Raw genomic sequence first — 17,559 nt, 5'->3', positions numbered from 1 at the left:
GCAGAACTAGGGGATGTGGTTCACCAATAATTGCCCTTGGGCTGAATCCCTAGTACACAAAAAGAAACAAAAGTTTTCCAGATGAGCCCCAGAGAGTGTCTCTTCTGTCCATACTTGCCGGGTTTCTGATCTCGTGACTAAAAGGCTCAGGGGTCACTCTAGTTAAACTGGGCTAACTGGGCTGCACAAAATAACCACACAAGAGACACAAAGACCTTTTTCTTTGGGGTCGCTGTGATAGCTCCTCTGACCTTAAGGGTCCGCAGAAAGAGAGAGCGAGAGCACGCACTGATGCCTTTTATTGAGAGAAGCTATTCAAATGAGGCAAGGGGTCAGGTTTCAGGGGGCTGAGTATCTTCATGATGTCCACTGTCAGCAGATTGACTGACACCTGGATAGGCCACAGCCAAGGGCACGGTAAGAGGAGGGGACACACACAAGGCACTTCCGTGGAAGATTCTATCCTAAACAGGGCAAGGGGTTATATTACAAAGGAACAGGTGAGTGTAGCTTCACCCATGGGGCTGTAGCAAGACACACCGATGCACGAGACACCTACCCTCGCACCCAAGAAGGGTGCCACATTTCTGTGACTGAGAGCCTCAGCACCCAGCCGGGGAGTGTATCTCAGTCACGTGTAGGGTTGGCCTCCCACACATACTCACATGTCCAGCACATGGATACTTTAATCTACCTATTAACTTCCAAAATTTAGGATATTTTTAAAATTTTTTCCTTTTGTGGTGCTGGGGATCAAACCCAGGAACTCATGCGTGCTAGGAAAGTGGTATACCACTGAATCACATCCCCAGCCCTTACCCTTTATCTTTTATTTTTTAAAACAATTTTTATTTTATCTTCTTACACAAATGGAATACAACTTTTCATTTCTCTGGTTGTGTATGATGTAGAGTTACACCATTTGTGCATAAGGGTAATGATGTCCAAATCATTCACCATCTTTCCTCCCACACTCCCTCTCTCCTCTTCTTCCTCCCCTCTGCTCAATCCAAAGTTCATCCCTTCTTCCCTTACCCCCTGCCCATTATGGGTCAGTATCCACTTATCAGAGAAAACTTTTGGCCTTTAGTTTTTTTCAGATTGTCTTACTTCACTTAGCTTGATATTCTCTAATTATGTTCATTTACCCATAAATGCATTAATTTCATTCTTCTTTAAGGCTGAGTAGTATTCCATTGTGTATTGTGTGTGTGTGTGTGTGTGTATGTGTATATATCAGTTTCTTTATCCATTCATCTATTAAAGGGCATCTAGCCTGTTTTCACAGTTTAGCTATTGTGAAATGAGCTGCTATAAACATTGAAGTGGCTGCATCTCTATATCGTGCTGATTTTAAGTCCTTTGGGTATAGACTGAAGAGTGGGATAACTAGTCAAATGGTGGTTCTGTTCCAAGTTTTCTAAGGTATCTCCGTACTGCTTTCCAGAGTGGTTGTACCATTTTTCAATCCCACTAGCACTGAATCAGTGTACCTTTTCCCCCACATCCTTACCAACACTTACTGTTGCTTGATTTTTTGATAATTGCCATTCTGACTGGAGTGAGATGAAATCTTAGAGTAGTTTTGATTTGCATTTTTCTAATTGCTAGAGATGTAGAACATTTTTGATAAATTTGCTGATAGATTGTATATCTTCTTCTATGAAGTATTTGCTCATTTCCTTAGCCCATTTATTGATTGGGTTATTTGTTTTTTATTGTTAAGGTTTTTTTAATATTTATTTTTTAGTTTTCAGTGGATATAACATCTTTATTTTATTTTTATGTGGTGCTGAGGATCAAACCCAGTGCCCTGCGCATGCCAGGCAAGCGCGCTACTGCTTGAGCCACATCCCCAGCCCTATTGTTAAGTTTTTTGAGTTATTTATATATTCTGGAAATTAGTGCTTTATCTGATGTGCATTTGGTAAAAATTTGCTCCCATTTTGTAGGCTCTCTCTTCACTTCATTAATTGTTTCTTTAAAAACAGCACAGTATTGGCACTGAAAAAGACTTGTAGACCAATGGTACTGAATAGAGGACACAGAGACAAACCCAAATAAATACAGTTATCTCAGACCAGACAAAGGTGCCAAAAACATACATTGGAAAAAAGATAGCATCTTCAACAAATAGTGCTGGGAAAACTGGAAATCTATATGCAGCAAAATGAAATTAAACCTCTTGTCTCTTCCTTGCACAAAACTCAACTCAAAGTGGATCAAGGACCTAGGAGTTAGGCCAGAGACTCTGTACCTAATAGAAAAAAAGCAGACCCCAATCTACTTCATAATCAGCAACTTCTTTAACAAGACTCCTAAAACGCAAGAAGTCAAATCAAGAATCAATAAATGGGATGGTTTCAAACTAAAAAGCTTCTTCTTGGCAAAACAAACCCTTTATCTTTAAACAGGTCAGAAAGTGTTTAGTGTTTTTAGGGACAGAAGTCCCTAGCTTCTAATTGACTTTTGTCTGTGTAAGGTCAGGCAATGGCAGCAGCCAAAAGGAGGCATATTTAAAAAGACCACTAAAGGAGGCTTTATTGAGATGTCACTCCCAGGGGCGGGAGCAGAGCAGATAGGAAGAGGGCCTGAGGAGAAACCTCATGGGGGCCGGATGGAACTGGAATTTTATGGGGCTTACGGGAGGAAAGGAAGGGCTTGGGACAGGAAAAGGGATTTTTAGAGTCCCTTGTCGCTCTAGAGTTGGTCCGGGGAACTGGCTGAGATCCAGGATTGGCCAGGAGACCCTGCTGATTGACAGGAAGTTCCTTAGGTGCCTGATAGGCTTCATTCACCCAGGGGCTGCTTGGTGCTTTGTTCCTAAGTCACCGCCACCAACCTGACAGTCTGTAATAGGCTAATTAATAACAAGTCTTGCTGGGCATGATGGTATACATGAGATGTAATCCCCACTACACCATAGACTGAGGCAGATCAAATCCCTGACTCAAAATGAGATTAAAACGGTTGGGAGTGTGTTTCAGTGGTAGAATACTTAGTAGGTGGGAGGCTCTGACTTCAATCCCCAGTACTATGGGAAAAAAAAAAAAAAGAGAGAGAGAGAGAGAGAGAAAGGAAAAAAAATTGTGTTTTAGAAATTTTCAGGCCTGGCGTGGTGGTGCGCACACCTGTAATATTCCATCCCCCCTACCCCCATCCCCAGCTTCAGCAATGGGAGATGCTGAGCAACTCAGTGAGACCCTGTCTCTAAAATAAAAAATAGAGCTGGAGATGTGACTCAGTGGTTGAATGTCCCTGAGTTCAATCCCCGGAACCCCCCCAAAAAAACCTTTCAGAAGTATTCAGAATATTTTTTTGAAAATTGCATATAAAACAACACCCTCAAAATATATTTATATGGTATTTCTTCGACAGTACGTGGAAAAATCTTGTCATCAGTTAAAACAATATAGCTGTAAAGACCGTGCTTTCAAGGTCAAGGCTATTTTCATGGGCCATTTATTTATTTATTACTAATTTATTTACTTATTTTTGGTATCAGGGATTGAAGCCAGGGACATTCAACCACTGAACCACATCCCTAGCACTTTTTTTAAAAATAATATTTTTAGTTGTAGATGAACATAATACCTTTATTTTATTTATTAATATTTACCTGGTGAGGATTGAACCCAGTGCCTCACACATGCTAGGCCAGCACTCTACCACTGAGCCACAGTCCCAGCCACCAGCACCTCTCACCTCGCTAAGTTGCTAAGGTTGGTCTTGAATTTGTGATCCTCCTGCCTCAGCCTCCAAATCACTGGGATTATAAGCGTGCACCACCATGCCCGCCTTCATGGGCTATTTCTATAGTTGAGTCTAGAGAAATTTCTCTAAAACATATAAGAAAATGACAAGGAAGAGGTGCAACTTTCTCCCGAGCATGAAACCAACTCTTGATGTTGCCTTGCTGTAACTGTTGTTTGTCATTGATGATCATTCTTTTCTTTTGGGATCTACCAGCTCTGATCAACAGCTGTGACCTTATTCAAGTTACCTAGTTTTTTCATGCCTGAGTTTCTCTGGGTATATAGCTGAGGTGATTAATATTTTACATGTAAAGCACTCTTGAACATACTTGTAGTGACATTAACTTGGAAGGCTGTGGCAGTAGGATCACACATTTGAGGCCAGCCTCAGCAATTTAGTGAGACCTGTCTCCAAATAAAAAGGGTCAGGGGTATAGTTCAGTGGTAAAGTATCCCTGGGTTTAATGCCAGTGACCCCCCCCCCCCCAAAAAAAAAAAAGTTTTGTTGAGGGGCTGAGATTGTAGCTCAGTGGTAGAGTGCTTGTCTGGCACATGTGAGGCACTGGATTTGATCCTCAGCACCACATACAAGTAAATAAGTAAAATAAAGGTATTGTGTCCATCTACAACTAAAAATAAAAAATATATATATTGAATATGTGACAGACTGTCAGTAAATGGTAGCTAATGTGCTGTGCATGGCGGTGGATTCATGTAATCCCAGGGACTGGGGAGGCTGGGACAAGAGGATAATAAGTTGGAGGCCAGCCTAATCAATTTAGCCAGATCCTGCTCAAAATAAAAAGGGCTGGTGATATAGCTCAGCATAGAGTGTGCAAAAATCAATTTTATAATAGAATTCTCAAAAACAAAACAAAACCCAAAACCCCTAATACAACCCTAATGGTTGACACACGTATTTGTTCACGGAAGAAATAATGCCCAACCTACCAGACAATTAGATTTATTTTTAATATTCAAAGAGTGATCGGTAATTGCAAACACGGCACAAAACACAAAAGGTTTTGTTTTCCAAGTGTTGGGTCTCAGTCACCCAATTCCCCTCCTTGCCACGGTCACAGTGACCTGCCTCTTAACTAGTGCTTGAAAGTTAAATTCTTAGGCAGCTGTTTTGAGCAACTGCTCTGATTTACCAATCACCAGCAGCAACCAGATTCTCAGGCCACGCCCGCCCTTCTTTTTAGCTGTAAGGGGCGGGGCCACTTTTAGAACCAAGGAGAGAACGCCTCCTTGGCTCTAAAAACCAGGTCGTGACTGGCTGTCGTTAGTCATTATGTTAATTTAGCTGGATAGGTGTTGAAAACTTTTTTTAAAAACTTATATTTTCATCTAGAACGTTAAACTGTGTTGTAGAATGACAGTGTTTGAAAATACTGTAGTGCAAAGTGTGTTTTATGATTTATAGTGGAATTAGAAATGGGGGCGGGGAGGAGGGGAAACCTACCTCATCTTCATCTAAAAGTGAGTAATCATGGTAGACCCTGCAGGGCCCGGTGGATGTAGGTTAAGACTATACTTTCAGGGATCATTTCTATAGTATGTTACTAGAGAAGTTTCTCTGATCGTGTAGGGTACCGGAAACCACGAGGAAGAGCTGAGTGGTCTCTTCTGAGCGTGAAGCTGGCTCTGGGTGTTACTTTATTGTAACTACCCTTTGCCATTGATGATCGTTCTTAATTCTCTTTGGAGATTAAGAGGGAGAGAACACTGTCTGAGTGGTTTCTGTTGCAAAAGTTTTCAAAGGTAGCAGTAGTTTTCATTTAGGCTTGGTAACATCACAGCTTCGTCTCTAGTACTTATAAGAAATCTTTAAAGGAATTGTTTAGTTGTGAAGTTGTAAGGGTAGTGATTTTTTTTTTCAAACTATGTTTCTTTTCCTCCCTTTTTTTTTTTTTCCTTTTTCTTTCTTGGGTTTCAATAGGGTTCCTCTGATTGCCCTCAGATCTGAGATCCTGCTGAATACCTGATATTTTACGCACACCGGAGTTTATATGTTAGCCTGCTATAGGTTTATGGTTGCTGGTATAAAAGATGAGATGCCTGGGTCAGAGATGAATGATAGTTTGTTACAATAGCCAGAATATAATTTTTGTGTTTAGTTCCTCTAACCCCAGTTTCTTATAGAGCCAAGCAAAGAGAACCAGATGATATTGTATATGTAATGGGTTGTTTTACAGTAAAGGAACCTTGAGGTTAAGGAACATGGAACCTTTATAATAGACAGTATATCCTTTGCTGCAGAGGGAAAATTATCTTTATTTTATTGGACAGTAAGCATGTATTCACTTTGCCCTAATGAGGATTCTATGTCTTCCAAAGTTTACAAAAAGATCAAAGTGTAGTTAGTACTTTGTTCCCACAATAAGCAAAACATCAGACATCCATGGAGAGGTCTTCCCATTCTTTTCATTTGTTTGTTTCTGTTTTGCAGGACTGGATTGATCCCAGGGACACTTTAACACTGAGCTACACCTACAGCTTCATTTATTTATTTATTTATTTATTTCTACCAGGGATCGAGCCCATGGGTGCTTAAAACCACAAACCACATCCAATGCTTTTTAATATTTTATTTTATTTTGGGGGGTACTGGGGATTGAACTCAGGGGCACTCGACCACTGAGCCATATCCCCAGCCCAATTTTATATTTAATTTCAAGACAGGTTCTCATTGAGTTGCTTAGTGCCTCACTTTTTGTGGGGGCTGGCTTTGAACTCATGATCCTCCTGCCTCAGCCTCCCTAGCCACTGGGATTACAGGCTTGTGTCACCATGCCCTTCTTTGTGGGAAGCCATTCTCACACGTGATTGGGCACCTCCCTGATTGGGTGTGAGGCGTTCTGGCCAAACTGTGTTGGAGCTATCCCCACCCTCTCCAGGTGCGAGAGCCTGTCTGTGTCGGGGTGTGACTGACCATTGACCCTGAGACCAATCACTGACCCTGACCTTGGAATGCTGCCCCCCTCGACCTTCATTGGATGGAATTTTCCCCTGAATTTCTTTTCTTTCTTCTTTTTTTTTTTTTTTTAGAGAGAGAGAAAAAGAGAGCTTTTTAATATTTATTTTTTAGTTATTGGCGGACACAACATCTTTGTTTGTATGTGGTGCTGAGGATCGAACCCGGGCCGCACGCATGCCAGGCAAGCGCGCTACCGCTTGAGCCACATCCCCAGCCCTCCCCTGAATTTCTTGTTCCCCAATAAAAGGCCACTCTCTGGCATGCTCGCTCTCTCTCTCTCCTGCTAGTCCTGAGTAAGCCTTGCTGTCCCACCGGGTGGTTTGAGGCGAGAGCCAGAGGGAGGGCCGTCTGGGACCTGGTCAAAGAAAAAGGTAATTGAGTCTCGTGTGTTTATTTTGATCTCACTAGTTAACTTCTATGCTACAAACCTCTTGTATGAAACCAGCGTGCTGGTCGCGCGGTGGACTCCTTATATTTTATTTTGAGACAGGGTCTTGCTTAATTGTTTAGGGCCTTGCTAAATTGCTGAGGTTGGTAATCCTCCTGCCTCAGCCTTTGAAATTACTGGGATTACACACATGTGCCACCACGCCCAGCGCTTTATTTTGAGACAGGTCTTGCCTAGTTGGCTAGGCTGGCCTGAAACTTGTCATCTTCCTGCCTCGGTATCCCTAGTAACTTGCTGGGATTCTACGTGTGCATTACAATACCTGGCTTCCCTCACTATTCTTTGTTGTTCTCTACTGTTAGGCTTGTTTGTGTTGGACAGATACCAGGTACTGAAATTAAGGAGATACATTTGGCAGTTCCTCTAGAGCAGGGGAGACACTCTAATAGGGGACACAAATATACCACATATACTTGGTAACAGCAATCCCTGAGCAGTAAGAAATATAAACCCTGCTAGCACTGCTCTCACCATGAACACTGCTTCTTCTTACTGGATGTCTCTGGTGTCAACACTAACTGATCCTCCTTTTTGGAAGTCTTGCTTCTTTTGCCACCACGACCCACTTTCTGTGTTTCCTCCCATCTCTGTTTGTTCCCCCTTTCCCCACCCTCAATCTTCTCTTAAGATGTTAGTAGACCTCAGGGCTGACCTTAAACCCTTCACATTGGGTAGTATCTTTGTTGACTCATCCCCTCCCCAGTTTAAGAATGGCTAATAATATAATGTTAACCAGCCCTATCTAGCCCTATTCTATGCTCTTGGATTTATTCATTTAATACTAGGTGCTTGAGATATTGTGAATGTAAAACTATGCACAGTCCCTGCCCTTCTGGAACTTAAAAGTCTCATGCAGGTTATAGGCATTAATCAAATAATCAACATATAGAATGATCTAAGGAGGTTGAGGAAAGATTTGGAGACAATAGCACTTGGTTAGATGTCTAAATAATGATGTTGGGGTTTGGAGGTTGGAGGGAAATGTCTGTCAGAACAGTTTGTAATGACTTCCTGGCAGAAGAAAATATGATGAGTATGAGAAACTATATGGCCAGTGTAGATAGAGTGAGAGAAGTGGGGTACAAAGAAAACTAAGGAGGTGAGTGTGGACCAGTTTATGCAAGGCCTTCTAAGGCTGTAGAAAAGTTTTGTTTTAACCTAGGAGATGGGGAGCCACAGAAGCTTACAGCAGAGGAATAATACATTGACCTGTTCATTTAAACAGAAACCATGTTGTTTGTAGAAAATTCCTTGGGGGGAAAAAAAACAAAATAATACATCTTTGGTATCTCTGTGTGTGCATGGTTTTCATTTCAAATATTTGTGAAAATACCATTATTCCTTCAGACAAACAGAAAGATTACCCCCCCCCCAGAAACTTATGAACAGAAATTGACAAAACAGAGTCAACACTGTAGTGAAGATGACTGTGCACCACAAAATGAAGTTCAGGCAGGGAAGGGATAGGTTACCCATCACAGTCAAATTTTAGCTGCTATCAGGGCATATCTTGCTGTGTTCACAGATTATCGGTTCTATTTTTATAAGGTTTGGCTATAGCACAGAAATTTCATTCATCTACTTGACTACACCTCTGGCTGAGGTGCCATTGGATCAGTGCTACCCAAGTTATTGGTTAGCCTACCTTTGCCAGTAAAAAGACCCAAATTAAGGATCAAGCTTCTTCAGAAATCATTTTCATGTATAGCAAAGCATTAAGACACACCAGAGTCAATCTAATTTTGGGAGTTTGGTTTGTCGAAAGACAGTGCTCACCGTGAACTCTTCGGAAACTATGCACATCAATGAGCTTCTCATGGGCCTCACACGACGCTTATTCCTGTTTTTTATTTTGTGTGTTTTGGTACTGGGGATTGAAAACAGGGGCGGTCTACCACCGAACTACATCCCAGCCCTTTTACTTTTCGTTTCGAGACAGAGTCTCCCTAAATTTCTGAACCTGGCCTTGAACTTGCCATCCTCCTGCCTCTGCTTTTGAGTGGCTGCTAATACAGGCGAACTCCACCACGCCCGGTTCCCTGGTATTTTGATAACAGGATAAAAATTTTAAAATAGGGCTGTGCAGGTGTCTGAGCCTTTGGCTCTGGATTATCGCTTTCACTCTTAAAATTGTTTCGTTTTTCTGGTGAAGTCTCATAGCTTCGACCACGGGTCCAAAACGAGTTATGATTGCGACGGTTGCCGGGACTCCGGCGCGCTTGGTAGACGTCAGCACTCGTCAGTGGGTAAAAAATGTTTCCTAGCGGCACTGGGGCGGGACTGGAAATAACTGGCGTGTGATTGGCTCTTTAACAACCAAATGTTAATTAATGTGCCAGTTTGTAATGTCTTTGAAAACTCAAAAGCGTATTCAAACCGCTTTACATTACTATTGTATTAGAAAGATTTTCTTTAGAAAACATCTGCCAATATACGTTTTAGAAGTCTGGTGCTGTAAGACCAATTCACCATCAGCAAAATGTGTGTGTGTTTCATGCACTCGGGAAAGGAAGGGGAATGAATGTTAAGACTATACTTTCAGGGATCATTTCTATAGTTCGTTACTAGAGAAGTTTCTCTGATCGTGTAGAGTACCGAAAACCACGAGGAGGAGCTGTAGCGTTCCCTTCTGAGCGTGAAGCAGGCATTTGGTGTTGCTTTACTGCAACTGCCTCTTGCCATTGATGATCGTTCTTCTCTTCTTTTAGGAGAGTAAGAGGAAGGGAACGCAGTCTGAGTGGTTTCCGTTTTTTTACTTGCTGTTTTAAAGTGTAGGTGTAATGAGGGTTTTTTTTTTGTGTGTGTGTGTGTGTGTTACTGTTGGTTAGTCTTTTGGGGGGCAAGGGTAGTTTATTAGGAAACACTGTTGTTCTCGCGGGTAGGGAAGCTTTGTGGGGTTTACACTGGGATCGCTTAGTGCTTGGCTTTTGCTGAGGCTGGTTTGGAATAGTTATCTTTCTGTCTTAGGCTCCCAGTTCTCTGGCATTAGTGGCGTGGGCTATCTCGCCTGCCATCATGGGGTTTTTATGGTTAGGTTACACAGTTTTGTTTTTTTTTTTTTTTTTAGGAGAGAGAATTTTAATATTATACAACATCTTTGTATGTGGTGCTGAGGATCGAACCTGGGCCGCACGCATTCCAGGCGAGCGCGCTATAGCTTGAGCCACATCCCCAGCCCCAGCGTTTCCTTTTTAAACCTTATTTTTAAGTTGGGCGTTGTTTGTTTGTTTTTAATTTATTGTTATTCTATCTACAGAAAGTGGGAGAGAAGATGATTCACTTTTTTTTTTTTTTTAAAAGAGAGACTTTTTAATATTTTTTAGTTTTGGGGGGACACAACATCTTTGTATGTGGTGCTGAGGATGGACCGAGGCATGCTAGGCGAGCTTGCTACCGCTTGAGCCACATCCCCAGCCCCTTAAGTTGGGTTTTGAATGTACAGTATGTTGTTCGATCTACAGGTTGATTCATCTCTCCTGGCCACACTTGAAATATTATTTTTTAGATGAAGAGTGGTTTCTGATGAAGGCAAGACTTTTTTTACTGAGTGTTTTAAAAATTAATTTCCTTTTTTATTACCTTTATTTATTTTTTTATTTTAATATTTATTTTTTAGGTGTGGATGGAAACAATACAATAATACAATGCATTTATTTATTTATTTAATGCCGTGCCTCCCACATGCCCTGAATGAATGCTCTAACACTGAGCCACAACCCCAACCCCATACTTACTTTTTTTTGTTGTCCTTTTTGGTATTGGACTTGAACCCAGAGGCATGCACAACGCTGACGCCTATCTTTAACTCATTTTATTTTTTTCAGTCAGTGGCTCAACTAGATTGTTTAGGCCCTCAGTAAATTGAGATTTACATCAAATTTGGAATTCTGCTTTTCAGCCTCCCTGAGTCGCTGGGTTTAAAGGCATGTGCTACCACTCCAGCCTTAATTTCTTTCATTCTTTCTTTTTTAGAAAATAATACCAGAGTGTATTATTTCAGTGCAGTTTTTGAAACATTTTTGATAAATAAAACACTAGGTTTGCCTTCTAATTTATTTGTGCCCCTCTGTGTGTGTTAAAATGGATCCATCTACCCTTTATTTTTTAAAATTCACAGCAGTAATTCAAGAAATATAATGTAATTTTATATTGAAATTTTCTAGTTTCATTTTAGGAAGATTTCTGATGTTTACATTAATTCTGTATTTGCTTTTGCAGGAATTTATGTTGATGCAGTTAACTCTTTGGGCCAAACAGCACTTTTTGTTGCAGCATTATTGGGCCTTACAAAGGTAGTTGATGTTCTGGTGGATTATGGATCAGACCCAAATCAGTAAGTACAATAACATCAGTAGCTAGAAAATAAGTGTTCTCAAGGGTAATCCCCTCAACATTCATACTGAAGATAAAACCCAGGGATGCTCTACCACTTAGCTATATCCCTAACCCTATTTGTTTAAGTACCAGGGGTTGAATCTAGGGGGTGCTTTACCACTAAGCCACATCGCCAGCCCTTTTTATTTTTTATTTAGAGAAAGGGTCTCTATGAATTATGTTTTTTTTATTAGTTGCTCAAGACAATACAATGATCTTGACATATCATACATTTGATTCAAATAGGGTATGAATTCTCATTTTTCCACGTGTACAGATTGCAGGATCACATTGGTTGTACATCCATGTGTATACATACAGTAATCCTAGTGTCAGTTGTATTCTGCTGCCTTCCCTATCCCCCCTCCCCTCCCCTCCCCTCCCATCACTATTCTCTATCCATTCTACTGTGACACTTATGAATTACCTAGGATATTGCTAAGTCACTCAGGTTGGCTTTGAACTTTCGACCCAGTAAACTATGTATTTTGATTCCACTTGGACCTGTACTCCCTTGCAAGGTGTTAAATGAAAAAATTTAGGTGGGAAACACACGCTTTTGTATATACATAGAAAATCCTGAAATGATAGAAAAACTTGTAATAGTAGCTGCCTTTGGACAAGAAAACTGTGTATCTGGAGTTGCAAAGGTTTTTTGTTGTTGTTTTGGTGTGTGTTGGCGGCGGGGTGGGGGGGCGGCAGGGATTGAACTCAGGGGCACTTGACCTTTGAGCCACATCCCCAGCCCTATTTTGTATTTTATTTAGAGACAAGGTCTCTAAATAAGTTACTTAGCACCTTGCTTTTGCCTCAGCCTACCAAGCCACTGGGATTACAGGTGTGCACCACTGCTTCTAGCCTAGAGTTGCAAGGTTTTAAAAAAATTTTTTTTCTTTGTTCCTTTGTTAACTTCTTTTCCTTTCCCTTCCATCCTCCTTATCCTAGTTGTGTTTGTTTTTCAACTAAAGGGCAAAACTTCCCATGTGGTTCTGATGTGCAACCAGGTTAAGAAACTAACTATACATCACACCGTCACCATATCCTAGTCACAATAAAAGCCATACCTTGTCTCACATAGTTTAATGGCATTGATGATATTTTTGTGTGTGTGGTGTAGATCCTTATCTGAATTGGTTATGCCGATGCGTTATGGGTCTCAACTGCAAGGTTTAAGGAGGGGTGGCGCCTAAAACAATTGTCTCTTTTTTGATGGTACAACCGAATCGAGGGGTGCTCTTCCAGGCTTCCTACCACCTAACTATATCCTAAGCCCTTTTTGGTTTTTATTTTGAGACAGGGTCTTGCTAAGTTAGCCAGGTTGACCTTGAACTTGCCATCCTCCTGCCTTAGTCCCTAGGATTATAGTTGTGCGCCACGATGCTTGTCTCAGAACAATTGCACATGAGAGATGGTTTCCGGTTTCTGTGCTTGACCAGTCTGACCCTAGGGTACTGTAGACAAGAAAGGGCAGTCAATATCAGGGGGTGCTAGGGCAAGAACACTATAGTTTGTAGTCAGACACATATTTATGTATGAACCTCAGCCTTGCCCTTTTTTTTTCCTTATTTAATGGACATGGGAAAGATAATATCTTGGAGGGTAAAGTTAATGATGGAAAAAAGATGAGTGTTAAGCTCCTGTTGGCACAGACCAGGGCATCGTGAATAATCACTGAAGGTTGCCAGTGTAAGCTGGGAGCCCTGTATTATGTATTGAATCCTCCATCCTGGAAGGAAGGAGTTTTGTCATGGACACTCACTGTACAATTCCTCCCTTCCTACTCCCAGCCGCTGCTTTGATGGGAGCACACCTGTTCATGCAGCAGCATTTTCAGGAAATCAGTGGATCCTTAGCAAACTGCTGGATGCAGGAGGTGACCTGCGGCTCCATGACGAGAAGGGTCGAAACCCGCAGACCTGGGCCTTGGCAGCAGGGAAGGATCGCAGCACCCCGGTAAGTATGGATCCCACTTTGCAGTCATACCCAGTGGAAGAACACTGAGTTGAGAGTCAGTATCCTGGTGCAGCACAGGGCTTGCAGCAAGTCTTAACATTGGCGTTAGACACATATGCCTGGGTTAAAGCAAATTACCCTGTAAAACCTAGGATAAGTCTATTGAACCTTTCTAGTCATCTGTGCAGTGGGAATGGAGAACACTTATAATTTGTCTAACCCATTTAACTACTACTTACTAGGACTCATGTTCTAAATATTTTTCATGTAGTAACTTACTTGTAATCTAACAACAACTTCTCAGGTAGACAATAATATGTTCCTCATTTTATAAACAGAGAAACTAAGGCCTGTTGACATTAAGTAACCTGCTTAAGTTCACACACTGGCAGGTGTGATGTATTGTTTTTTGGGGAGCCCTGCACTGAAAAAAACAAACAAACAAATAGAGTACATGTTTTTTTGCAATAGGGTATCATTGAGTTTCTGAGGCTAATGTCAAACTTGCAGTCTTTCTGCCTCAGCCTGCTGAGTAGATGGAATTTCAGGTGTGCACTACCTCACTTAGCACTGTGATATGTTTTAATGAAGACTAAATATCATAACAAATGTAAACAAAAGGTCATGTATAGTGTGAGCACTGTCGCATCCAGTCTCCTTCCCTACTTCTGGCTCTCCTGCTTATTAGCTGTTGGTTTTTCTGCCCATTTTCTTCATCTGTTGAAGAAGGGAGTTGGAAATCATTGACAAGTCTTCTCCCTGGAAATCATTTCATATCTTTAGAAAATCACTTGGAGCCTCCCTTTTCCAGAGATTTACCTGTTGGGAGCTCTCAGTTCCTCAGACCATTCATCTTCACATTCAAGCTTCCAATTCCCATTAAGGGCTGGTGTGGCCAGCATTGAGTGTCTTTGTCTTGTGTTGCAGATGGTGGAGTTTATGCAGCGCTGTGCCTCACACATGCAGGCCATCATCCAGGGCTTCTCTTATGACCTTCTGAAGAAGATAGACTCCCCTCAACGGCTCATTTGCAGCCCGCCCTGGTTTGGGGGTCTCATGCAGGGGTGAGTATGGCTTCAAGCCAGAGTGAAATGTTCTGTATTTTCCCAGCATTTTTGTGTGGGAGCCCTGGATTGTGGGCTGCTTCAGTCTCTGCCTCCTCACTACCTTCTGGCATCCGGCCCACCAAAAGTGATGAACTTGGAAAGAGAACCCATGCCCTTGATAAAGATTGGCCAGAGGAACATCTTCAGCCATCTCTTCCCTCCCTCTCAGAAGGTTTAGAGGAGATGGTTTCAGTGGGAATCACCCCATGGTTAGCAGAAAATGAAGTTCTCAGATCTGAGGAGCCCAGCAGAAAGCTGGGCAGTGGGGCAGATGGCTGACTCTTCTGTGTTTTCTTGTTGTTGTTGTTTGTTTTTTGGTTTTATAACTGGGGTTTGAACCCAGGGGGATTTAACTACTGAGCCACATCCCCATCTCTTTTTATTTTTATTTTTGAGTCAGGATCTTGCTCAGTTTCTTAAGGCTTTGCTAAATTGCTGAGGATGGCTTTGAACTTGCTATCCTCCTGCCTCAGCCTCCTGAGCTGTTGGGATTACAGGTGTGTGTCACTAGTGCTGTCTGTTTTTTTTTGTGTGTGTGTGGTTTTTTTTTGTTGTTGTTGTTGTTGTTTTTGGTACTAGTGATTGAATCCAGGGGCACTGAATCACTGAACCACATCCCCAGCCCTTTTTATTTTTTGAGATAGGGTCTTGCTAAATTGCTTAGGGCCTCACTAAATTACTGAGGCTAGTTTTGAACCTGCTGCCTCAGCCCCCTGAGTATCTGGGATTACAGATAATTCACTACTGTACCTGGCAGAATGACCTTTTTAAAATGGAAATTGAGATGTGTCACTCTACTAAAAACTCTTTGGGACCTTCCTTGTTATCAGGATAAACTCCTTGTGAGGTCAACCCATCCTACTTCATCTCCTGTCCCTGTCCCTTGCATGTGTTTTCCCATTCATAGTTCAGATTGTAATCATTTTATTTGTATGTGTACTCCATTTTCCTAGTTAGGCAGACAGTAACCCTCACTGATCACCGCTAACCCTTAGCAGCCTGGTGCTAGGTAGAGGCTCAGTACAAGGAGGGTGGGTTCACAGGCCAGCCAGAAAGGAAAACCCAAGTGTTTTGTTTTCCTGGTGCTGGAAAGTTCTACCACTGAGCTATACACCCAGTCTTACTATTTTATTTTGTTTGGAGACAGAGTCTCACTAAATTGCCCATACTAGCCTTCAACTTGAGATCCTCCTCAGCCTCCTGATTAGCTGGGATTACAAGTGTGTGCCACTGCATCTGGCTGGAAAATCCAAGTTTAAGTGTTGATAAACTTGTAAAATTTTACTTATAACCTAGACAGCATTTGTTTAGAGTGGCACATCTCAATTTCCATTTTAAAAAGATGAAACATTCTAACTATGGGGTGAATAGAATATTTAATGGAAAATAAAATGGAATGTAACTGCCAACTTTTTTGTGGAACTTTCTTTTTTATTGGTACATTATAATTATGCATGATAGTGGGATTTGGTACATATTCATAACATGCATATAACATAATTTGGTCCATTTCATTTTCCAGTGTTTCCTGTTTTTTCCCCTCTTCCTTTCTTGGTTCTCTTCCTCTACTTTACTGCTCCCCATTCTATTACCCATCTTTTGTGTGTGTGTGTGTGTGTGGTGCAGGAGATTGAACCCAGAGCCTCACACATGCTAGGCTGGCACTGTATCACTGAGCTACATTTCCAGCCCACTCCTTTTTTTTAATAGAAAGAAACCACACAAGGGCTGGGGTTGTGGTTCAGCGGTACAGCAATTTCCTTTCACGAGCGAGACCCTAGGTTCGATCCTCAGCATCACATAAAAATAAATAAGTGAAATAAAGGTATTGTGTCCAACTACAACTAAAAAATAAATATTAAAAAAAGAAACCACACAAATCCTGAAAATAAGAGTTGGCCTCTTAGATCTGTGAGTGGTGCCATATCAGAACCTGGATAGGAAAAGAAAATAAAAGCACTGAATTGAGAAGAACAGGTAATTATGGTGGTAGATAACTGGAGTTAGTTTTTTCTTCCCTTCATGCAAACAAGTTTAGTTACATAGATATGGATAGAGAAATTTAGATAAGAGCAAAACATAGTGGTCTGAACTATAATTTTTGTCCAGGTCACTCTTAGAAAACAGTCTACTCTGTTGCTTAGTCAGAACTCACACCCTCAAAGAGCCACAAATGCTGCCCAGGGGCCCCAGGAGGATGGGAGGCCTTATTAGTGACACCTGCTATTCTGCTGCTTGGTAGTCTCAGCCTCACAGCCAGCTCCAAGTCTGTTTCCATGGACAAGAAACAGTCCACTATCTCCTAGATCTTTGAGGTATAAGTACATATACTTGGTTTCTAGAGGACACTGCTGAGGTGATGTAGGAGAAGAGCCTTTACCTCATAGTGTGTCTGTTCAAATAATGTGACATGGCTGTCATCTACACTGACTGAGAGTGATGATGCTGGGCCATCAGATGTAAATTAGGATGTCTTATTTACTTCCATCTAGATGTCAGAATCTTCTCTTTAGTTGCTTGGCAGGTTAAAGCAGGGAAGAGCCAGCCTGGCACTGAAGAGTTGCTGAGGAGACAGAGTCTGTACTTCTGAGGAGACAGAGTCTGTACTTAAGTACAATGTCTACATCTGTTCATGAATAGTGGCACATGGAGATTCATAGAACTGGTGCAGGCTGGAGCTTGGAATGCACTGTCCCTCCAGCCTCTGCCATTTGTCAAGAAGAGGAACTGGCTTCTGTGGCAGTAGAATGTTTTTTCCTTTAGTCTGAGCAAAAATTACTCAATTAGCAAGTACTAATTCAGTACTTACTGTCTTGGTGTGAACTGATCCATATAACCAATAAGTCACAGACATATGTTATAGACTATAGGAATAAGGTAAGATAACCTAGATAAGCAACAGTAAGACATCAGTTCATGGAAAAGTTCATCAGGAGTAAGCCT

The 17,559-nt window shown here is 41.6% G+C and overlaps 1 protein-coding gene, 2 non-coding genes and 1 pseudogene across 3 annotated transcripts in view; all 4 read left to right on the top strand.

The window, feature by feature from the left end:
* Positions 1-17,559, top strand: part of Tex14 (testis expressed 14, intercellular bridge forming factor) — a 76,104-nt gene that overhangs the window by 4,488 nt on the left and 54,057 nt on the right. Inside the window, exons 3-5 of the mRNA XM_076870244.1 lie at positions 11,402-11,516; positions 13,345-13,510; positions 14,438-14,574. Of these exons, the coding sequence (XP_076726359.1) occupies positions 11,402-11,516; positions 13,345-13,510; positions 14,438-14,574 (418 nt within the window). The remainder of the gene's footprint in view (positions 1-11,401; positions 11,517-13,344; positions 13,511-14,437; positions 14,575-17,559) is intronic.
* On the top strand, positions 3,791-3,975 carry LOC143411143 (small nucleolar RNA U3; annotated as a pseudogene).
* LOC143411139 (small nucleolar RNA U3) lies at positions 5,283-5,496 on the top strand. Its single transcript, XR_013092838.1, has one exon. It is a non-coding gene; the product is annotated as a small nucleolar RNA U3 (small nucleolar RNA).
* LOC143411136 (small nucleolar RNA U3) lies at positions 9,710-9,925 on the top strand. Its single transcript, XR_013092835.1, has one exon. It is a non-coding gene; the product is annotated as a small nucleolar RNA U3 (small nucleolar RNA).

Source organism: Callospermophilus lateralis, chromosome 11 (assembly GCF_048772815.1).
Source record: "Callospermophilus lateralis isolate mCalLat2 chromosome 11, mCalLat2.hap1, whole genome shotgun sequence".
Classification (NCBI taxonomy): domain Eukaryota; kingdom Metazoa; phylum Chordata; class Mammalia; order Rodentia; family Sciuridae; genus Callospermophilus; species Callospermophilus lateralis.
This window is presented reverse-complemented; position numbering and strand designations above follow the sequence as displayed.